Below are 24,872 nucleotides of genomic sequence, written 5' to 3' on the forward strand. Positions count from 1 at the left end.
CAGACGCTTCAATAGTCTCCAATTTTACCCAGCTCACCAATTGAGCTAGGACAAAGCACAAACATGTCAAAGTCCATACATGCATCACATGTTTACTCTATGTCACACTACATTCTTCAGTCCACATTTCTGAAATCCAAACGTTCTCCATAATATGTTTTTTCTTTCTTGAGAACTCTACTGCTGAAGGGAGGTCATGTGGTCAAATGCAAATGGCAGAACTGTGAAATGTTCTTTATCTGCCGCTTTGAGACTGGATTGGAGGGGGTTCTTGGAGAGAAGTGAGATTCCTCACCAAAGGAAGTGGTAAATTCCAAAATTGTATTAAAAGGGAAGGGCAACAAAGTCACTTCAGAATTCTTCATCTTCTTAAAAATGTACGATTGTAGAAACCTCTGCTTGATTAACAATGCCTTAATTGGTACCTATAATGACAGAGCAATTGAATGGGAAAACACAGTACAAGCTTTGCTGCTAATTTGCCTCAACCCTCTCTTGGAGAAAGCCAGGCTGAAGAAGGACGAGCAGATCTTAGATACCACACATATTCCACCCTTCCCCACTATGTTAGAGATTAAAGTCTAAGGTGCTAATTAGAGATCATATTTATGATACTCTTATAGATGTTAGGAAACTAAAAATAGTTTCATGGAATGTGGCGGGCATTAGGGGAAACCAGATCTCCCACACTGGCTCGAGCTTATTAATTCACACGAGATTTGCATCCTGCAGGAAACCTGGAGTTTGAGCCCCATTTGTATCCAAGGTTTTGTAACTTTCCACAAACCAGCAATCCCCTCTAAACATGGCCACCCTACTGGAGGGCTCCTCATTTTGATTAATACCACACTAAACTGTGCCCATGAGGAGCTCCCTACTTAGACTTAAAGGCACACTGGGCAAGTGCATTGCATTTTTAATGTCTATGCAAGGAGCCCAGAGCAGGTAATTCACCAACCCTGCAGGCCCTAATACAGGTACTGGACACAAACCAGGCTGCCTAGAACTTGATTGTTGGAGGTGACTTCAATGTAACTTTCGAGCTCCTTGATAGGGAAGATATCCTCGAAGTTAACAAAGAGGACAACAAATGGCTGGTTCCTCCTTTGGAGTTACCTCCATTAAAGAAGTGGACACAAGCAGCCCTCCAGCTGACTTCCCTAACTTTGGCACACAGGCTTCGGGCTGTAAACAAAAGGACCATTTCCAATAAAAAAGGGAGAATGTCTTTTGTTGGGCCAAATGGATCAAGCAGGATAGACTATATACTTGTGGACCTTAAGCTATGGCCCATTGTATTAGACATGTCGACAACTCAGACATGTGAGAGTGACCACAACCCTCTGAGTCTGACAATGGAGCACCAGTTGGGTGAAATGAATAGGCCTGCTCCCGTTCTCTTTGCCGCAAGGGAGGTGACTCCCTCGAACGACAAACGCCGGCTCAAATGGCCCATAATTGTGGCGGATGAACACAAACTCAGTACTCTAAAAAGGGATCCTGAAAACCATCTAGGTGTGTCATTTCCCCAGACAAACAATACGACCACACCAACTGGCTGCAGTGCTCTACATTCCTCGTTTTTTAACCATCTGGTGACAAATTTCATTGTTCCACCACTCAAGGCCTGCCCCAACCAGGTGAAATCGACCAAAAAAACTGTGTGGTTTTCAAAAGAGTGCAGATCCTTGAAAAAACATCTGTCCCTAGCCCTAAGGAGAAAGGATATCCCGCTTATCCGAGAACTAAGGGACCAATACAAACTGGCACAACATAAGGCCAAGAGGGAATAGGAAGAAAGGAGGTGGGAAGAACTTGGGGAATCCATCTTGCTTGTTTTGGACACTTGTGGGTAAGGGCAATAATGAAAGGTCCCCACCCCTGGCCAATAACATTCCAGCTATTGAGTGGCAAAATCACTTTGGAGCCTTGTACTCAATCCCTAAAAACTTTGATAGTGAACCAGTAGTATAAAACTTTATAAATAAATAAATATGACCTTGTATTCACCAGAGATGAAATATTGACCTCTCTGGATGCAATTGTACCCGCCAAAGCCCCTGGGCCGGACGGCATCGCAGGAGGTCTCTTCCGCTCTGATAGGGAAAACTGGGCAACATACATCTTGACCCTGGCCAATGACATTGCGGGAGGAGGGAGGATCCCAGAATCTTGGAAGGGGTCGGAAGTGATTCCAATCTTTAAAAAGGGCGACAGGTCTAACCCTTCCAATTATCGACCAATCAGCCTGATTGACTGTGTCCAGAAAGTCCTCTGTTGATCGCTATTAGAGAAAATTACGGATTGGATGGAGGAAAATGACATTCTCTCTTCCCTCCAAGCGGCTTTGGATGGAAAACTGGCACAGTCGATCAGGTCTTTCGTCTCCTTATGATCTATTGGAAGGTAGTTTTGTTGGGCAAAGGGAGCTTATACATCGCATTCATAGATCTGAAATCTGCCTTTGAATTCGTTCCCAGGGACAAATTATGGCGGGTGCTCAGGGATATGTGTATGCCGCTGAGTATTCTCACACTTCTTGTCAGGCTTCATGAAGAGAACTTTGCCATGGTCAGATGGGGTAGCCAGGGACAGGTTACTGACCCCAGTGGAGTACAGCGTGGGGTCCGTCAAGGCTGAGTTCTGGCCTCAACCCTATTTACACTTTATATTAATGGTGTTGTCGAACTTCTATCAGCCACCCTTGCGTACGCCCCCTCCTTAGCCAAGCAGAAAATTTCCACCCTTCTGTTCGCAGACGATACTCTTCTCGCCCCGAAGACCCCAATGGGCTTGCAAAAACTTCTAAATCAAATCAAGCTCTTCTGCAACAGAAGGGGGCTGGAAATCAATACATCTAAAACTAAGCTCATGCTATTGAATCCCCATAAGTCCTTTAAGGGAAAATTGTTCCTAGGCTGTACTCCACTAGAGAGAGTGAGCTCCTTTGATTTCCTGGGAATTAAATTATCGGAGGATATGGCCTGGAAGAACCATCTCAACACGACCTATCTCAAGTTTTCCCAGGTAACTGGAGCTCTACGTAAGAAGCACTGCCTCTCTTACACTAAGCCTATTGCACCAGCTTTGAAAATTTATAGCCGGAAGGCCGTGAGCAGTGCTCTTTATGGAGCTGAGCATTGGGGTATTGAAAGAGCAAGTGACTTGACAACCAAGGAGAACAAGTTCCTCAGTAACCTGACCTCTCTCCCGCAAAGTACACCCCTATGCCCACTCCTGCTCGACATGGGCATCAAACCCATTAGTGATTTAGCAAGCTTCGCCCCCTGTTGTTCTGGCAGCAGATGGTCTCCACCCCAGAGTTGTAAACTTATGCTGTGGCCTTTGAGGAGGTCTGTGCTTTAGACAGTGCGAATAATATAGGCTGGATCAAATATGACAAAAGCTTTATGTCATGCTTAGGCCTCTCTAGCCATAGCACTGCCTGCCCTCCAACCCTGAATAGATGGCAGATTAAGTTATTATATTGGGATTGGGTTGAGTCTAAAGCATACCTAGATGGCTCCCAGCTCAGATTGACTGAAAGAGTCAGAGATTTTAAAATCAGCCGCACTCTTGAAAGCTACCTTGATATATTTAAAGTGCTGGCTGATAGGAAGCTGTATTACCAGTTTAGGCATGGCAGCTTACCAGTTAATGCTTTTACAAACTCATGGTTGGCCAATAGAGCACAGCAAAAGGGCTGCCCCTGTTGTCCATGCCTGCACAAAACCCTTGGCCATTTTCACTTTGCCTGTACAGTATACACTAAACCTAGGAGTAAACGGTTGACTCCTGTTTGCAGGCAACTTGGCACCAGAGATTTTAGAGAAGCCATGCGCATACTGAAATCTGATTCATCACAACGTTTTGTGTGCGCAATGGAGAAAGTTTTAGGTCCCCCATGGGCAATCAGAAGGAGGGCACAGACAGCCCCCTGGCCTACCATTGAGAACTGCAGTAGTGATGCCCTGTCTATTTAAGCACTTTTCTGGCCATCTAACTTGAAGATGTGAACAGCCTCTATCCTTTTTTCTTTTTGTCTAATGCACACGCTTGATTGCCGTTCACTTGTTTCTACTGTGATGATTGATCTTATGAATGAATGAATGAATGTGGATTTATAATGCGCAACTTAGCCCAAAGGGCGTCAAGGCGCCTAACCAGATAAAACTGACTTAAAAAATAAAATAAAAAACTAAAAGAGCTTACTGGTAGGCTTTTATAAAATACCAAGTTTTAAGAGCCTTCCTGAAAAGGGCCAGAGAGGGTTGCGACTTGATCTCCAAAGGGAGATCATTCCAGAGTATAGGTGCAACGATAGAAAAAGCTCTACTCCCCCATCTGACCTTCTTAAAGCGAGGGACTGCCAGCTGATTGGAATCTGAGGACCGGAGATGCCTACTCGGGATGTAGCGGGTCAGCAAGGATCCCAGAGCATCTGTGGGGCCAGCCTGCAGGGCTCTATAAGTAAGGCAGAGAAGTTTAAAAGAGATTCTAAAAGTAATCGGAAGCCAGTGTAGATTCTTCCTGGCCAGAGTAGCAGAGGCATCCTTAGGAAGAGACAAAACAAATCTGGCAGCTGCGTTCTGCACCAGCTGGAGGCGCTGAATAAGATATTTATTGGACTCTGCGTATAGTGCATTACAATAATCTAACCTAGAGCCTACAAGGGCAGTCACTGTCTGTTTACGTGCCTGCGGGGACAAATAATGAAGGATTCTTTTCAAGGTCTTGATGACTCCCCAACAGGTGGACACCGTCCTGTTGACCTGAAGATTCATGGAGAGTGAGGAATCATTGATTTTTTTAATTGATTTTTTATAATTGTCCGCTGTTAATGATTGCTTTTCCTTTTTATAATGCACATGCACTTTAGACAGGGGATCTTGCCTGATTAGCACATTAATCTCTCCGTGGTTGGAAAGTATTTTTTTTTAATGTAAGTTTCAATTGTATGATACCTGTTTTAACTTTTTGTTGCTTGCATTTTAACTTATTATTGACTGTCATTTTCCAACTGTAATGTCAAGTCTTACCCCATGTTTTACCCTGTCTCTTTATTGACATGAGCGATGTCTATCTCATATCTTTGCTTCTTTTATGGTATTTTACCGAAATAAAGAGAGTTTGACTGACTGTCTGATACACGTGCGAACTCAACTATACCAAATAAAATTTATTTTGTTGGTCTATAGGGCACCGACCACCTGATAGCTTGAAAATGAAGAAATAAGCTATCCAAGAACTTTATGGGTGTCCATCTACTGCTTGGGGAGAATCATCCTGCAGGCCAGCATAAGTCTGCAGTCTCCTTCAGAATCTAAATTAAGTTAATAAACATAAGTGCATGCTGTTCCCTTATTGACAAGGGTATAATTACCTACATATTGCTTCACTGACTTACCAACATGCACCTGTCAAAGAACATCAATTATTTGCACTCTGGGCCACCAAGTCAATAATTAGGTGGAGGCGTGGACATCGTCCATATATTTATGATATATCATCAAAGGCAGACTGGGCGAGTGGCATACAATTCAAAACAGTGCTTCACTCAATACCCAATCAGCATGAAGATAGGTGCGCAAGGGCAATAAATCATCCGTAATTATTAAAATATGTTAATGTTCAATTCAGAGTTATGAAGCAGTCAATTTGTAAAACAAATTTTGATTATTAAAATTGGGACTAAAGCACGGCAGAACTCCACCTTACTGAGCATTCTCCTCTTTTAGTTAAATAAGTATTTACTACAATAATTCCCAGCAGCACTACAAGGTAATATTTAGATGTTTTGCAACCATGAAAGGCAAACTCGTTCAGTTATTTTGAGGACTTGCCTACATAGATTAATGGTCTCTTTTCCGGCAGAGGCACACAAGGTTGTGGGAGTAACTACAAAGCATATCAAATCTGATCAGACTTCACACATACTCTATTGTAGATCACGACACATAGTAAGCATGCCTTAATCCGTGTCACCAACTGTACAAATCTGGTGATACTCGCATTGCATGTACTTTGCATCGTCTTGTAAACTATAGTGTATGAGGCTCTCTGTTCACCCCCAACTTTCAAATCACTCTTCTAATGAAATGCTAAGCTCTCATGTGTAAAGATCTTCTGGTCCTGTGTTACTGTCGTAACCCCTGCTCACTCTTGCACACATATCAAACATTCTCATTACCTCTAATATGTTGCCAAGATTGATCCAGTCCCACCCTCTCTATTCTTCTTTTAGACTGGCAGGGCAGGTTTTGCATTGCTTCACTAGGAGTTCTACACTAAGAAATATATACGACATCCTTCTTCATAAAATGTTGCAGAGCATATTATTATTAACATTCCTTTGAAATGATTTATTTATGAAACATAAGTCATCAATTTCTTTTCGGAGTTCACTTTTGCACAGTTTTAAATTTGTTTTTTTGCTAATTGTCTCAAGTCAGTCTATTTGTTGGTGTAATGATAGTGAGTGCCCAACATGCCGTTAGAAATATTTTATCCAAATAGCTTTGACCAAAATAAAAGGATAGCTTAACATTTACCTTAATGCTTTTCTAAACCCAGCCCCTTTCAGCAGCATGCACAGTTGCCTGATTTCCTTTAGTCATTTATCCTCTCCACGAACACAGTGGAACAGGTCAGCAATTTAATTCTATGGCTGAAGTATCAATATGCATAAAATGTCCAATAGTTCTGTAACAAAAAAAGACTCTGGCAAATTTTTCACCTATCTTTATAAGATCAATCAGAGCCAAAGGAATTAAGATCCAAGTTATAATCAATCAGCATGATTTGTTGGGATCTACTGGGTGCTTGCAGACATTAAAGTTGATTTTCTCCCACTCAGTCATAGAACTGGTTCTTGCAACAGTGTTCAGATGACACCAGAATTATGGACTAGAACAGGGGTGCTTTTTCTACAAGGCTGTATCTGACACCATCGACCGTGCCAGAACTTTGGCTGCATCTACCTGTATTTTTCTGATTGTAATAATTTCTTTAAACAAGGAGCCAGATCCGTTTTCTTTCACCCTTCACTTCAGAGTTCCTAGTTCCTGCAAGTATCAAAGTTCATCCAGAAGTGAAGAGGCGGGTCTAGGCCCACTGTCATGGTGTACCCTCAGGGCAGCGAAGAGCTATGCCTCAGAAGCAGTATCGGGGTGCACCCTGACAGAGGAGCGAGAAAGTAGCGGAGAGCCCTCATTCATGTGATATGGGTGTGAGCACATTTACACATAGATTTGTTCCATGAGGAGTGAGGTCTGCCCCATACCACATAGATGAGGAAGCAACAAACAAACCCAAATCAGGACATAAATAGAAGAGGGATATCAGTGAGTAGTTCTTGATTACAATAGGAGAAGGGGCATGCCAGAACTCTAGTGGGCTTGGCACAAAATAATCTGTGCTGAGCCTTAACCGAGAGACTTTGAATGCTGGAAATACCAAGAGCACAAGAATGGGAAGGTACAGAGCAACATAATCTAGAAGGCTCTCGAAGGTAGATGACATCTTCATAAATCTACTGGCAAAAGAGAATGAATAGGCAAGAAACGAATGTGTTAGAACAAAAGCTTAACGGTGTTGCCACATATCTTAGCCTACTGTGGGTGCAGACCAACAGGAAATGCCAGAGAGAGTCTCAAACACTAGAAAAAACTCTGGCAGAGCTACAACCTATGACAAAGGAAATCCAAAAACAAATGATTGCAACGCAAATGAAGAAGTATGCCATAGCAAAAACCAAAGAAAATGATGGACGGAGTGTTGAACATTGCAAGCACTCACCCCCAGTCAACTGATCTGGGTTTAATCCATCACCGTTCTTTAGCCCACTCTGCCACCCCAGTTCAGACATGGCCATATGCAAATCAGTCTGACCCTGTGCCTCATGGGAACAGTCCAGCCCGAACTGCCAAGCCATGTCTTCCCTGGACCGGAAACAAGCTTCCTAGGACCGGTTTCTGGCATTTCAGCCGTCTTCAGCCAGGCTTGCTTGAATCCAGTGGCAAAGCGAGCAAGGGACTCACGTCTGAGCATACCCTGCCAACTTATGGTGAACAAAGCAAAAACCAAAGAAAATGATGGACGGAGTGTTGAACATTGCAAGCACTAGCCCCCAGTCAACTGATCTGGGTTTAATCCATCACCGTTCTTTAGCCCACTCTGCCAACCCAGTTCAGACATGGCCATATGCAAATCAGCCTGACCCTGTGCCTCATGGGAACAGTCCAGCCCGACCTGCCAAGCCATGTCTTCCCTGGACCGGAAACAAGCTTCCTAGGACCGGTTTCTGGCATTTCAGCCGTCTTCAGCCAGGCTTGCTTGAATCCAGTGGCAAAGTGAACAAGGGACTCACGTCTGAGCATACCCTGCCAACTTATGGCGAACAAAGCAAAAAACCAAAGAAAATGATGGACGGAGTGTTGAACATTGCAAGCACTCACCCCCAGTCAACTGATCTGGGTTTAATCCATCACTGTTCTTTAGCCCACTCTGCCACCCCAGTTCAGACATGGCCATATGCAAATCAGCCTGACCCTGTGCCTCATGGGAACAGTCCAGCCCGCACTGCCAAGCCATGTCTTCCCTGGACCGGAAACAAGCTTCCTAGGACCGGTTTCTGGCATTTCAGCCGTCTTCAGCCAGGCTTGCTTGAATCCAGTGGCAAAGTGAGCAAGGGACTCACGTCTGAGCATACCCTGCCAACTTATGGCGAACAAAGCAAAAAACCAAAGAAAATGATGGACGGAGTGTTGAACATTGCAAGCACTCACCCCCAGTCAACTGATCTGGGTTTAATCCATCATGGCTTGGAAGTTCGGGCTGGACTGTTCCCATGAGGCACAGGGTCAGACTGATTTGCATATGGCCATGTCTGAACTGGGGTGGAAGAGTGGGCTAAAGCACGGTGGTGGATTAAACCCAGATCAGTTGACTGGGGGTGAGTGCTTGCAATGTTCAACACTCCGTCCATCATTTCCTTTGGTTTTGCTTTGTTCGCCATAAGTTGGCAGGGTATGCTCAGACGTGAGTCCCTTGCTCACTTTGCCACTGGATTCAAGCAAGCCTGGCTGAAGACGGCTGAAATGCCAGAAACCGGTCCTAGGAAGCTTGTTTCCAGTCCAGGGAAGGCATGGCTTGGCAGTTCGGGCTGGACTGTTCCCATGAGGCACAGGGTCAGAGTGATTTGCATATGGCCATGTCTGAACTGGGGTGGCAGAGTGGGCTAAAGAACGGTGGTGGATTAAACCCAGATCAGTTGACTGGGGGTGAGTGCTTGCAATGTTCAACACTCCGTCCATCATTTCCTTTGGTTTTGCTTTGTTCGCCATAAGTTGGCAGGGTATGCTCAGACGTGAGTCCCTTGTTCACTTTGCCACTGGATTCAAGCAAGCCTGGCTGAAGACGGCTGAAATGCCAGAAACCGGTCCTAGGAAGCTTGTTTCCGGTCCAGGGAAGACATGGCTTGGCAGTGCGGGCTGGACTGTTCCCATGAGGCACAGGGTCAGACTGATTTGCATATGGCCATGTCTGAACTGGGGTGGCAGAGTGGGCTAAAGAACGGTGGTGGATTAAACCCAGATCAGTTGACTGGGGGTGAGTGCTTGCAATGTTCAACACTCCGTCCATCATTTCCTTTGGTTTTGCGAAGTATGCCATAGAGCATAGTCTAAAATGCGGAAGTGAGGTTCTTCAGCAATAATATCAGGATTGTAGGAATTCTGAAGAGAACCAAAGGCTTGAACATGTTAACATTCAATGAGACCCGGCTGAAGGACAAGACAGCAACAGGCGGTCTGTCACAATTCTTCACTGGTGAGAGAGCTCAACAGGTACCAGCAGCCCCACTCATGGGGCACCTCCCCATTCCATAGTGGTCTATATATTTAATTATCGGCACTGAGACGTGCTATCATAGATGATGAGGAGCAATGGGCTGAAAGTGGATAGGTAATCATTAAATAATTCCCTTGCCCAATTAGATGGCAGCTGTGCAAGCTAAACGTAGCACCTTTCTGGACGTAAAATAAAGGCTTAGAAATTTGAAATAAAGTATATCTTCATGATCATAATGGGCGGCAAAACACATTTTTTTTCTGAGCGCCAAGAAGCAAGGGAATGGGCCACCAAATGGGCTCATGACAATTGTAAAACACTGCCTGACTCCAGTCCACAACACATAAAAACATCAAAGAGCAGAACTAGAACCAAACAAACTCAAATAACTAAACTGACATCAGATTCAGAGCAAAAAGCTGCAACCAAAGTAGATATGATTAGAGCTTCAAACTCATACATAACTGCAAATAGTTGTGCTAAAAACTTTGAATAAGATACATATTCTGCACACTCAGGATCAGAGGATGAAGAGGATGGACACAACAGTCTGATATGGTAGTGATTCAGATGTACAGGGAGTGCACCTCTCAACAGTACATGGTAATAAGATTAATATCTACAATGTTTTAGTTACCCAGGTAATTCCCCAAGAGAAGTAGGGTTGGTAATATGTGAATGGAGGTGGCAGTTAGTATTAGGGGGCAGCAGGACTAAAATGAGATGGCACACACAATTATTTGGAGTTGGTGTGATCAGTGGCACAGTTGAAAAGGAATCAAAGGCAACACTTCTCACTCAATACCTCATTTGCATCTTTGATACAAGATGTATTCTACACACACTTGGTTAAGTTTGATATGGGCATAGTTGTTTGGACATTAGGTTCCCCATGCAATGGGGTAGATACATAGCGAGGATCCCAATGTGGTGGTTATAGTTGGCTCACTTAATTGATGCACCGTATAGAGACGCACCTACAAATGTAATCACACAATTCTTTTCTGAACAAGCAGGGACAGTCAGGAGCCCTCTAACAAAATGAGAGGCATTCAAGGAGATAGTAACGGGTATGTGTGCTGCTATGACATATTGAGTGAAGAAAATATTGGAAATGGAAGTGATAAAATTAGAAGGCACACTAAAAGGTCTTGCACATAACAAATGCAGAAACGTGGGCCTAAACAACACAAATGAGAAAATAATAGAGAAAACCCCTAGAGAGACTTCGACTGCATGGCAACTGGGTGCACATAGTCAAAACAAACACAATGAAAGGGGTAAAACAGGGAGATTACTTGCTGACTGGCCATTAATGGAAGAACACAAACACCATTTATTGCAATACACAAACCTGAGAATACTAAAGCTAAAACACAGGTCGACATTAACTAGCCCTTACCAGAACATTACATAGCACTGTAAAGACAATGTTAAATGCACTCAATAGAAAGCAAAGGTAATATGAGCCTAAGGCATGCCTAAAGAAATGTAAAATTATTCCCAGAGCAAAAGAGCAAACGGAAAAGCCCTTTACTGTTGAAGAAGAGAGTACTGCTGTAAAAGATGTTGCCAGTGGCAACACTCTGGGCATTGATGACCTACTGCAAGAGTCTTATGTCAACTATCAAGGTGTGCTAGTCCGTGACTGCAGGATATGTGCCAAGCAATGAAAGAAGCAGGAACTGTGAAGCCGACTATAAAAGAGGTGACAGTAATAACACTCCTGAAACCAAGAAAAGACCCCTTGGAGATGGGATCATGCTGCCTGTTATCTTTATTGAATTTAGATTATAAGATATTTGCACAAATATTGCCTAAAAGATTATCCAGCATTTTGCCAGGATGTATCCACCCCGACCAATCAGGTTTTATCCTTGGAAGGAATATGTTTCCAAACATACGAAGACTATCACATAATCAATAACCTGGAAAAGGAGTTTGACGCCTTAGAATAGGAATTCTTGTCCATACTAATGGAAGAGACGGAATTTGGAAAGAAATTTAGAACTTAGATAAAGCTGCTATAGGCAGACCAGGCAACATAAGTCTGGGACAGCAAGATCATTTCAGAGGCTTGACGAATACAAAGGAGTACCAGATAGGGTTGCCCTGTTGCCTCTTTTGTTTGCCCTAGACATTGAAACCAGGGCCGTAATGATTAAAAGGGAAGATTTGGCAAGATAAGGTTCTTTCCACGTCAACATGCAAGTTATCTCACTGCAATCAGATTCTAAGATCCTTTAAATCAGAAAAAACAATGTCAATTTAACTTCATACCTCGAACCTCATTGCTTTGGATTACACTTGGGATTAAAATGAAACGACAAATCATGTCTAAAGCGTCTGCCCACCCTAGATGAGGAAACCCTTCCCACAATGTCAATAAAATGGAGCACTACATACTTTTAATACATGAGAATCAAGGTTTTTCACGAAGATGCAGACACTATAGCGGGTAACCTGGGCCAACAATGATAGGCATGAAGGAACTCATTCAATTATGGAATACGTTGCCCTGTCATCCATGGGCAGGCTGCCACTTTTCAAAATCATTATCATACTCAGAATTCTATATTTTTTGTGAACATACCAGTAAAACTGTTAATATTTAATAATTTGAAAAGGATGCTCCTAGAATTGGCTTGTGGTGGGGACAGGAATAAAGTGGAATTGGCTGGGGGTGGGGGCAAGTAGAAAGTGGCTGTGTGTAAACTGCAATTGTCTATGACTGTGGAAGGGCTGGTAATGCCTGATTTTGAAAACTACTGCATTGCTACACACCTTCAAAGGTTGTGAGGCTGACTAAGTGACCAGTGACTAGATAAAGTAAAATATATAAACGGGCGCAATAGTGTGGAGTCACTAATATCCGAAGTGTTAGATCCTAGCCCTATACCCTGGAATCAATCAAGATTGCTAGAGGTAGCTCAGTATGGTTGGAAAATATGCATTCATAAAACTAAAACTTCAGATGTATACAAGCTAAACTACACAAGCTTGGTTTGGTCATTAATAAGGCATGTTGGCTCACAGATGAAATAACTAAATTAGGTGACCTGATTGGAAATTAGTTTGCTAACATTTGAAGGGTTGAGACAATGAAGCCCACACTGTTACAGATTTCTTTATGTACATAGAACTATGTAATATGCAATACTATGTAAACAAACAAGAATGGAATACATGATACCTGTATCAGGCGATTTGCTTCATTTATGGCTTAGAATTGTGACTGTTGTTTTGTAATGTAGTATTTAAATATATCTTCATACCCTTGAAGGCCATAAAGTGCTCACATGTGCATATGGTTTTTGAAGTGCATGATTGAAAAGAAGTTGGATGTATGGTGTCCTGTATGTGCATATGGAGTAGGTGTGCTGGAGACTGAGAAAACTAATGCATTTTTGCACACCGATTTGTTTCTACTTTTTTAAAACATAATTGGTCATTTTTTATTTCTGTATATACTACATTGCTTGCGCCAGGAAGCTTAGTTTGCATTTGAGTACACTATAAAACACAGTTGAATCTTTCCAACTTTGATTGAATCCAGAAGGAGATTCCTTACAAAGAAAACGCCAGCAACACTCCATTTTACAATCAACCGACCCTCATTAGGCACCCTCTAACTAACCACCCTTCTTAAAAAATGCAGGGAGGCAGGGAAGTTTATCACTCGTATGTCCCTTTAAGCCAACATATAGTCCTGGGGGCCGCAACATTGTATGTAACATCCAATGTTCATTTCAGAGGCAATTATCACATCTGCAGAATCTCAAAACAAGATGGAGTAAGAGTAGCTGTTGCAGCTGTATTTTTTAAAATTGATTCTGAGGGAGGTGCCCTTTGCAAAAATCTTCCCTTCGTCACTGGGGTATCTTCGCACATGAATATACCAAAGGATTTTGCAGCATGGTCAAATTACATTGTAAGATTAAACACTCCATACATATTCTATGTACAATATATTAAAACTCCATAATGCAATCAAGAATATTGGTTCTCCTCCAATGTTACGCTCACCTGTGGAATCTGGGTGCTCTTTCCACATCCTGTTTCACCAACAATCACAACAGTCTGAAAGTTTTCCACCAAGTACAAGATATGGTTCCTGAGCTGCAAAGTAGACAGTCATGTCAGAAAAGAGGGGTGATTAGCGCACAAATGAAAGTTGATGTGGAATAGTTTCTATTTTTATCTTGTTTCAAGGTCTATGTGCGTCACTAGAAAACCAAGCCTTCTTTCCTTTGTATGTCACAGAAAATGGGTGTCTCAATGTCACATACAGAAGAGACTTACTCTTTTAGCAGAAACTTTACAAGATACTGTAACTTATGCATTTTAAATATTCACATCCAGAACGGTTTCTTCAATTTCACTGGTATATAATTTTTACTTATATTATCGCCAAACTCAATTCATCCTTTTAAGACGTATCATGGTTGTTTCAAGAGAATTTCTGACAAGAATGTACAGTACCATATCATTTCATGAAAACTTCTGATTTTTGTATTTTACATAGTTACGTAGATATCTGAGCGTAGCTGAAGTTCTAATCTTCCTAATTTGTGACCTAAATTAACCAATAGAGTAGACTCCTATCTTTATAAACAGGGGAAAACTTGCTAGACTGGTATTTAATATAACCCACAAATATGTGGTTGGAAAACGGATGCAACACAAGGCATAATGGTTAGGAAAAATGTGAACAATGAATGCCAGTAATTCTTACACGTTTCCAAAAGATCTACTTGTCAGGAACAGATTGCGTGGATAAACTGAGCCGCGTACCCCTTCTGCACTTGACTCTCTCAGTGGTAGACGTGAAGGACCTAATCTAAGGCTTACTCAGGGGGCAGGTGTGGATATAGATTAGTGAACACGGCTCATAACTCAAAAAGCACACAGCAACAGCAATAAATCAATGTCCAGTCAAATACTATAATAACCAAACTACATTTTATTTCTAACTCTTCTCTTTCAAATGAAGGTTTACAGACAACAATACACTTCCCTCTTGAGGCCGGGCTCTAGTGTTTCATTGTCAAGCCCCTGTCCCACCCGTTACTAATAATATGATTAGGGCTATTCCCCATTCACTGGTGGCCGCATCCAGGGAAGACTCACTAATAGGTCTTATCTCTAGTGTCCACTCTGACTCTTCGAATACAGTCAAAAGTATCTTAGCTTTCAGCAGCGAGACCCCTAGGGCCTGGTTGGCCTGTAACAAGTCTTAGGGAGTAAGCGTGCAGCGTCTTAAGAGGGTACCCTGTCCATGGGCACTCCACAGATCCTGTGCTGTTTAGGTGAGTCTGCTGTACAAGGGCTTTGCAGCAGCCCTCAGCAAGAGCAGGCTTTCTCCGCAGCCTATGCGGTTGTGTTCCAGCGGCGATCAGAGGTGTTTCTAAACTCCTCCTGCAGGGTAAGATTCTATACTCCCCCTTGGGGGGAGGGGATGGAGGGGTGGAATTATGATGCTCCTTAAGTGGCAATGGTCCCAAGGAGTCCTCAATCGGTCCACAGTGTGGGGTCAGTTACAGTACTTATTGATCCTGGGGACCTACGGGTCACCGCTGCACACAGTTCATGGGCTCCCGCCCGATTCACACAGCACAAATATTCCTGGCAGCCCCTCATGGGATATGTGTTTGCCACACCGCAGCAACACAAGACTTTAACCCTTACCACATGGCAGTCCTTACCCCGGAGACCCCTCCTGGCATACGGGATAGCCGCTACGGTGTAGCACAGGCTTCGGCCCTCATCCCAAGGCAGTCTTTTACACAGCGGCGCCTCCTGGCTCAGAGGGTAGCCGCAAAGGTGCTGCACAGGCTTCCACCCTTACTTTGTGGCAATCTTCTTAAATAGCTTTCTTCACTGCAGCCCTCTCCTGGCATACGGAGGTCCCCGACTCAGTTCTGCACAAGAGCAACCAGAGGTCCACTCAGCAAGGCTCCCCACTGGACCGCACTCTTTCTAAGGCTGCCCTCTTCCTCACAGGGTAACCAGAAACAGGAGTAAACCTGTTAACCCAGCTGAGACCGGGAAAGTATTTTTAACAATAGAACAATGTCTCAACTGGTAAATCATACAAAGGGACTGTTCATAAAAAATGCATCAATCACATAGCACCGGGACAAAGATACAAGGGAGACCAAAGGAGGATGAAGGGTTGTTATTTGCATATAGAAGCACTATAATACAACTAGATTGCAGTGACCATAACAACCAAATGTGCACTGAGAGTCTAATAGTGAGTGAACGACGCAGTGACACAAGTGACTAGGGAACATCGTGAGACAGCGAAGAAAACAATGAAAAACAGTAAATACGGGGGTCAAACAAAAGTATTTACAGGTTATAGGTACAATTTCATGATTTACAATTGACCCTTGGGTCGCCGCGAATGACGTTGTGAAGTCAACGGCATTTTGACCTATTTAAATCAAGGTCATCATCAGGACGATGGTTTCAAACTTCATGGAAAGTGCTCTGTTGTCACTAAGGCAGAGAAGAAGCAAGTCTAGATGAGGGACCCGGAAGCAGGAAACCATGGGTATTGACCTGCTGTTGGTGTTACTCAAGTGAGCACAGCCTCGAGGGTGGCTGTGCTATTTAGTGGCATCAAGTCCACATCTATGCTGGCAGCCAAGCCGAAGTTAAACGTGAAACGTTTCACTCGTCCCCCCGCCGGACTCCACCCGTTTTATTGGAATTTGGCCCTGCCAGACTTAATCCGGTTCACCTGGACTCCATCGTGCAGTCTTGGCTTGATTCGCCCACCGGACATCGGCACTGCCACTGCCTGATTCATCACTCTTAGGGGAGCAGCCTAATTTCGTCTTGGCTGCCAGCTGCCTAGATCAATTGAAGGCTAATTCAATTCCAACTATCAGTCTCCCTCTGCCTAATGTCAGAGTAGATGCCCCTCAGGCCATTCCTGCACCTTTTACTTACCCCCCGGAGGGCCATCCTCCACCATTGATTTTCTGCTTGCAAAATTAACGTTCTGTGTATAAACTGTAAATTGGGGGAACAATCACAACTACATACATAAACTTTTGCAAAAGGCATGAACGTCTACCATACGAATTGCAACACAACCTTATCACCACTTTCCGATATACAATCTTGCAACAAGATAGCCCTGGAACAGGTGGGTAGGAAATCTGATGTTTTAGATCTACACCCGAAGAAACACCATATGTGATCATTTTGGCCAATGTTTAAATTGCATTTATATTTCGCTGACTATCCCTAACGAGGTGTCAAGAGTTTTGCAACGAGAAGCACGCTACCCGTGAACCCAAAGTTAGTGGTCAGTCCTTTCATTTTTGGGGTTAGTTTTGCATACTCATTCCATGCATTCATGCCAGTTTCTTTGAGTTAAATTATTGACACCGGTGTGATCATTTAAATGGGACTATGTGATAAGCAATTGCTTGCTGGAATCAATAAGATAGTTATGGTTTCCTACAGAGCTTAAGATGGTTAGGCATGAGATTTAGAGAAACTTGTATACAAAGAGGCAGTAAGAATGGAAACAGTAGTGCACATAAACATATTTTAAAAAGAAAGTATGGAAGTAAGTTACAATAACAAGGGTTTGATAGAATGTACATTTTAAAATGTAGGTTTTAAGAAATATAGCAGGTGGAGAATTTTCGCATGCAATTTGTGGGTTAAGAGGTGACATTGATAACAGTGAAAAGTCAGCCCAGTGCTTGTTGAGACCGCTTAACTGTCAAGCAGTGTAACAAATAAGCACATTCTGTTACCTGTAATTACAATGGGAAGACCCCAGAGACACCTGATTATATACCTACTACAGTAGAATATTTAATACTGTAAAGAATGATTACGGTTTATGCACATACATAAACTATACATACCATATAAAACATATGTTAAGTAAATAACCATCAACAAATAATCTAACAAGGCAATAGATAAGTACATTGCAGCATTCATTATTATAACCACTCTATGTTTGTGACTCATTTAAAGCCCGCTTCAGAAGGTACTGTCCAATGCATGCACCTGAAAAGAACCCCAACAGAACACACACCATATCCAGCAGAATGGATGTGTCCAAGGTCACCTCTTTCTTCCAGCATGTACCCTCCCTCAATGTTCTATCTTTGCCAGCAGCAGAAACTGAATCTTAGGACTCATTGAGAAATACATCCCTGAATTGGGTGGGCAACAAAACAGGCCTAGCAGAGGCTCTCTTTGAAGATATAAAAATGGTTAGGCAGGTAAAATGGGTTGGTACAGGCAGCAAAGTGTTACCAGGAGATAGTTTTGTTTTGTCTTTTAAATCATCCCATCTACTTGACACTATTCTGTGTAGGACTAGTTCCACAACTGTACCCTTCCATCAAATATCAGTACTTCGGCTTGGCTATTTCTATTAACCACTGAAATTGGCCAGCAGTTTAAGATTGCCGGCTAGACCTTCATCTGTGTATGTCCCTAAATTCCAATTTGCCATCCTTACCTATAACCGTTTTGCCAGATTACCTACCTTAGATGAGGTAGATTGACTTGATGCTGATTTCTGTACTTGAAGGAGATGATGGTTCAGGGTCCAATGGGTTCTTATTAGTTATAAACAGGTTGGAACTTAAAAATAAGATGGAGGGAGTGGGAGTTACACGCAAGGGGTTGTGGTACAGGTAGTTGGAGGGGGAGGGAGTTGAAAGGCATGTGGTTAGGTGATTGATGGTAGTCCAGCTGGGGGAAGTATTTAAGGAGAAAGGAGGGGGAGGAGTCAGTCGTTTGAACATCCGTTCGGCAACACGCGTTGGATGAGAGAAGAGGTTGGTACAGACAGTAGTAAGGAAAGAGGAAGAGAAGGTATGGAGTTTTCTGAAAAAAACGGATTTGGGTAAAGGGGTTTACAACTAGGATGGAAGGGGTAGAAGTAGTGATGTCGGAAGGTTGTATTGTAGATGAAAGCGTGTGGGAGGATTGATAGATGTAGGGTGGTTAGAGTTCATTGAGCACACTGGGCGATTGAGAATCCGATCAGTTACGCTGTCTTATTTGGCAGGTATGAGAACGAGGATGAAAGTGGGGGAGGTTACCGCGTTCAGCGGATACTCAATAGGGTTGAGATATGACTAAGTTTTGGCGTGAAGTAATAACAATGATTTTTCCTAATGCAGTGATTTTCAAAAAAGTATTGTGTTATTTTAATATGATTTACAGCATTTGAACATGACTGAGTGAAAATATGTTTTTTTGTGAATACATTACGGCTGTTACCATGAAAGACATTAACAGAGGTTCTTTATTTTGACTTGACAGCTATCCCTGACGAAGGGCCAAAAAAAAGGCCCGAAATGCATTGGATTTTTTTCAAATCAGAGCTGCCTAACATGAATTGTATGTGCCTACGTGAAGCAGTAAAAGGCCCAGATGGACATAATTGTTTCATTTGAAAAATTGGGACTTTTATCAGTCTAATCGTGTACTGTGAAGTGAAATCTGGTCAATTAAGGATAAACTGGAATAAACATGGATACAAATACAAGAGGAATTGTGCTATTATTGCTTTCGGCTGTGCGATTGGAATTGGAGCGTCACGACGTTGCAAGTGTTTTGAACTATGTTATACGTGCTTTGAGGTGAGGCACGGATCCAGTCAGCACGCAAGTGGGGAAAAAAAGACAAAACAAAGGAAATAAAAAATAAAAAAGATTGAGTACGTTGATGAAAATTGGTGTGCATTCTACCATTTTTAAACTGCATTCTTATTAGTTATATCATCCAAACCAGATGACTTTCACTAAATGTCCAGTCCTTCTTTTTCCTTATCTTTAAACAACTCAGATCCTTGCTTCACACCAGGTCTAGCTGCTGTGGGAATTTCTCCACAAATGACTTTTGAGGTTTTATTCTGGAATGTGGCAGGCCTACGCGCAAAGGCTAACACCCCAGAATGGTTGGACTTTGTGACTAATTTCCAGATTTTATGTCCCTAGGAGTCTTGGTCGTTTAAGCCTATAAATGTTAATGGCTATTGAAACTGTCATGTACCAGTGGTACCTATTAGATCTGGCAGAGCCAAGGGTGGTCCATATATGTACATTTCTAACTATTTGCCTTTCCCTTACATAACTATTGTGGCGACCACATTATAGTGTCAAAATGCTGTCATTGAAATGTCATCCTTTTTTTCATCTTATGATGGTGAGTTTTTACAGCAGTTTATTGATGATTGAAGTACTGACCTTCCTTGGGCAGTTGTTCGACCAAGACCTTCAGTCCATTAGTAAGGGCAGTAGGAAGGAAATAATCATATTTTGGGGTGGTGATTTCAAATATTCATCTGTGTCCATTGTTATAAAAAAAGATCTGTGGTTTGACAGATACTCATGATTGTGATCTATCAAACTTTATGCACAATGGATATAGTGACAAACTAAATGAATTGCTGTTGAAACTTGATCTGACCTTTTGAAATGAACTCTGCAATCCTTATGTTCCATTCATATGTACTTTTAATGTATAGTTTTGTCTAATAAATATTCCTTTGTGGTATCTCATTTCATCACACAGCATTGCCTTAAGTGATAACTACCCAAAGAGTGCAACTCTTAATTTTAACCATCTGACTAATCAAACAATCATTTGCAATGCAATAGGTCTCGCATTTGTGAGAGTTTGAGCTATTGGCATTGAAAATGACAATGCATTGTATGTATGTGTTTTAAAAACTTGCAAGCGGTCATAAACACGCGCTTTTCTACTTATAGTCGTTGCTTACGAGAACCAAGGCTGGCAGTAACTGTGCCTCATTTACTGCCAGACTTGCTTGTCGTAAGCAAGGACTACAAGTACAAAGGGCCTCATTTATGAGGCCCCTTGCGCTACCGGAACGTCACTCTTTGTGACGTTCTGTGGCACAGAAGCCTGGGTGATATTTATCAGGCAGCACTAAGTCACTTTTTTTGACTTAATGCTGCCTGATAAATATCAGTCCCTTTAACGCAGTGTTCTGCGTTAAAGGGGCGTGCAATGGGTGTTGCTGGGGGCATTCCCAGCAACATCCATGGCCTTTTGACACTGCCCCCAGATTTACGAGAAATCGTAAATCTGAGGCAGTGCCAAAAGCTTACGCCTCCCTGGGGAGGCGCAACTGGGAGAAATAACTTTACTTCTCCTCGTTTTTCCTTTTTCCTTTGCTCCGTCCATCACCAACCCCTTTTGTACCGCTTTGTTCGCCATAAGTTGGCAGGGTATGCTCAGACGTGAGTCCCTTGTTCACTTTGCCACTGGATTCAAGCAAGCCTGGCTGAAGATGGCTGAAATGCCAGAAACCGGTCCCAGGAAGCTTGTTTCCGGTCCAGGGAAGACATGGCTTGGCAGTTCGGGCTGGACTGTTCCCATGAGGCACAGGGTCAGACTGATTTGCATATGGCCATGTCTGAACTGGGGTGGCAGAGTGGGCTAAAGAACAGTGATGGATTAAACCCAAATAAAGTTTGAGGAAGTGTTTAATATCACCTGTGTTGAGAGAACAACATTTTGTACATCATCCTGCATAATAGTTTTTGCAATCTTTACCTACTTTACCTATTTGCAGTATCATGGCAAATTATTTATGGGTGGTGATAAATTGCAGGAAGCACTTGACTATCTAGAATGACTTTACTATGATTAGACGAACTTGTACTCTTTATGCTGTTTGCACTTGTTGATTATAATGTGATTTTAGTTTATTTGTTTTTAATGTCTTTGTATAAAATTATGTATTGTGTTTGTATGCTTTTAAAATTTTAACAAAACAAATAGAACAAAGCTTATTTTGATTGATTGATTCCCTTATAAGCCCCATCTTCTTCTAGAGATGTGTTCAGGCCACTTTCTTGTGATCTCTCACTAAATCAAAGAGCATCCTCTAAAGCGTACAGGGGGAGCATTGCTCCCCCGTCTTCCAGTGTTTTCCACCCAGCTCACAAGAATGCAGACATATACATATCTGTCTGGGGGGATTCCTCAACCTCCTCCTGTCTTCAACACTTATGCCTGGGTATCCCAAAATGGAAGACAGGGCCCACACTTGCACTCAGGGTATGTGCACAGCACACACACTGTCCAGCACTGTTGTCTTCAAATATTGTGCCACCACAAGCACACATACACTCAGCACCCACATTCACTCTGCACGCACTGCTCAGTAATGTAGCCTTCCTGTATTGTGCCACTTGCAGGCACACCTGCACTGAGGGCACACATTCACTATGCGTGCTCTGCATAGCACTACATCTTCCCTGTACTGCACTCCTCACAAGTACAGATACACCCAGTGCATGCACTCACCATGCACGCCCTGCACAGCACTGTTCTATTCCTATATTGTACTCTTCCCAGGCATACATACAACCACATCAGTCACCACTTCTGCACCTGCACAGCACTTCACATCTAACAGATGTAGGCCAAGGGCAAGTCAAGTACACAGCAGCAGAACTTTAAACTGAGTGAGCCTGTAGGCCTCACTCCAGTGATACAGTGTAGAAAAGGAACAGTTTACTACCTACTGCACTGTATGCTGCCAACACCGCACTCATGCCGCTTATCTCCTGGCAAAGCTGTTAACCTTCCACCACTATAAGTCTATCGCTTTGGGTACCCCTCATGTTCCAACAAAAATGCAATCCATGAGACAGGCCTATGAAATAGCGCACACGCATGATCTCGGTTTACCTAGGACAACAAAGATTAGAAAAGTACAGTTGGACACTCAGGAAAGTGGTACACACCCATTACAATGCAGAGGACTTTTCCATCCCAACAATCTGCAAACCTTCTTATCTGAATGACAAACTACAACTCACAGAAAGCCACAGAAACACCAGCAACAGAAGCTGACTAATTCTGAACATTTGAGTATTCAAAAGAGCAAAAACATCCAAAAAAGCTTTGTTCTGCTTAGCCCCCAAGTTTTGAAACTCTATATCCTTGAGCATATTAGACTGAACCAGAGACTCCTATTCTTCAGTAAGGAACTGAATGCCCAATTTGTCTAAATGTATCCACCTAACTAACATTACTCTGAAGTCCTCCCCTCAAATCAAATCTAAGTTAAAAGCATTCTTCTAGTTTATGTAAAGAATTCTGCTTCCCTAGTGGCTAGGTCCACACCTCATAACTACTACTAACAAATAAACTAATTTCTTTATTAATTAATAATTAAAGATCTGGACACAAGTCAGCAACTCTTTACTGTGACACAGTCTGATGATCGAAATCCTTCTATGGTGAAGACAGACCTGCATAAGGCCAATAATGTCATGCAGTTTATGGTCTGGTTGGCAAAAGGAATCTCTACATTAAGGGATATAGTGATAGCAGGGACAAATATGTTAACAAAGAAATAAAACTCAGCCACTCTCAAAGTGTGTTTCTCTCATTTACATACAAAATGCTAATTAAGTATACAAAAAGTGGGAGAAAAACCATTGGACTGTAGACAGATGCAAATGAACAGAGCAATTTTCTTCTGTCTTCCACAAATTAATCATTTAGCTTTAGATTTTGATTAGTTTAGATTTAGCTAAGTCCATTGTTACAACTGGGCATGCATTGCAATGTGCTAATGCTATGCTTAAAGACTTTGCCGTATAAATGGGAAAAGGCTTTGCCCCTTTCTAGCTCGGCATGAATGGCACTATGCTAATCCTATTCTTTAAAACTTTGCTAAAATAACAGATATCTGAGATGAGCATATTCATACTGTCACTGGTTTTGTAGAGTGCTCTATACAGATGCTGCTCTATACCTAAACTTGGGAATTACCAAGAGTTCTCTACTTCTTTTTTGCATAAAAGGGTATGGTTTTGACTTATACGGAGTACTCTCTTGTGCCTGGACAAAACTAACCGTCTCTGAAGAGCTATAATGATAGCAAAACAAATGTCAGAGGTTGTTTTTATTGATTCCAGGTTGGCGTGGATGGAATTTCACCAGTCAAACGCTGCACTACTGTGCCTGCAGTGGTAAAAGGCTTTTGTCATTTTACAGCTCAGCATGGATGGAAATGTGCTAATCCTATGCTTAAAGACTTTGCTGTAGAAGTGGCAAAATACTTTGTCCCCATCTAGCTAGGTGTGGATCACACTGTGCTAATCCTATACTTAAAAACGTTAGCACTTTTAGACAGTTGGCATTTACTTGCTTTAGTCATTTGATGCCTGCTGCCTTTTTCTGATTCACAGCTGGGCTTGGTGTACTGCCCTAGAAAGCCACACACAATGGGAGCTTAGGTGTAGGTGGTAGGGTGAGAAGAAGGAGCTGGGCACAGCCTTACACTTACACCTGAATAGGCTGTGTTCTGTCCCAACACAAATGGCTGCATACCCTTCTGTAGTGAGTCTGGGGACAGGGCAGGAAGAAAGGACCTCTGTGCACTTCAAATCTCTCTCTTTCAAGTCTCCCCCACTTCAAAGTAACAACTGGGTATAAAGACTGGAACTGACACCCCCATTTCAGTACACGTCTGGACCAGTGAAGACTCTGACAGGAAGAAGAACTTCTGTGCATCTGAAGGACTGCCACTCTGATGGACTGCTGCTTTGCTAAACTCCTGCTTTGCTGCGCTGCCCTGATGCCTGCTGTTTCCCTGCCTGGGTGAGAAGGACTCGACTTGCATCACTTGAACACAGATTGCCTCCAAGGGCTAGCTGGTTTGCCACCTGATCTGAGGTTTCAGGGACTTCCAACTCTTCTGCTGCTGCACCTGGACTCTGCCATCTGTGAGTCTGCCCTGTTAAGTGGTCCCAGTCCCAGACCCTTGGAAGTGAGAGCCAAGATGCTTGCTCCAGTGAAACCCACGCATCCTCTCTAGAACTAGCGCATCAGCACAATGCATGGAGCGGCACTGGCGTTTTGCCCCCTATTGCATGACCAGAATCGGCGTGTCGCCTTTGCTGCATGAATCGACCCGATGCATCGTCTTTAGAACCAGCCCTATGCGATGTTCTACTCGATGTCTTCGCATCTCCATTGTC

General features: G+C 42.8%; 1 protein-coding gene across 1 annotated transcript in view; it reads right to left on the reverse strand.

Annotated features, from left to right (window-relative positions):
- DHX35 (DEAH-box helicase 35) overlaps positions 1–24,872 on the reverse strand; it is a 446,551-nt gene that overhangs the window by 388,506 nt on the left and 33,173 nt on the right. The window contains exon 3 of the mRNA XM_085619115.1: positions 13,876–13,968. Coding sequence (XP_085475241.1) covers positions 13,876–13,968 — 93 coding nt within the window. The remainder of the gene's footprint in view (positions 1–13,875; positions 13,969–24,872) is intronic.

The sequence above is a fragment of the Triturus cristatus genome, chromosome 7 (assembly GCF_964204655.1).
Source record: "Triturus cristatus chromosome 7, aTriCri1.1, whole genome shotgun sequence".
NCBI lineage: Eukaryota > Metazoa > Chordata > Amphibia > Caudata > Salamandridae > Triturus > Triturus cristatus.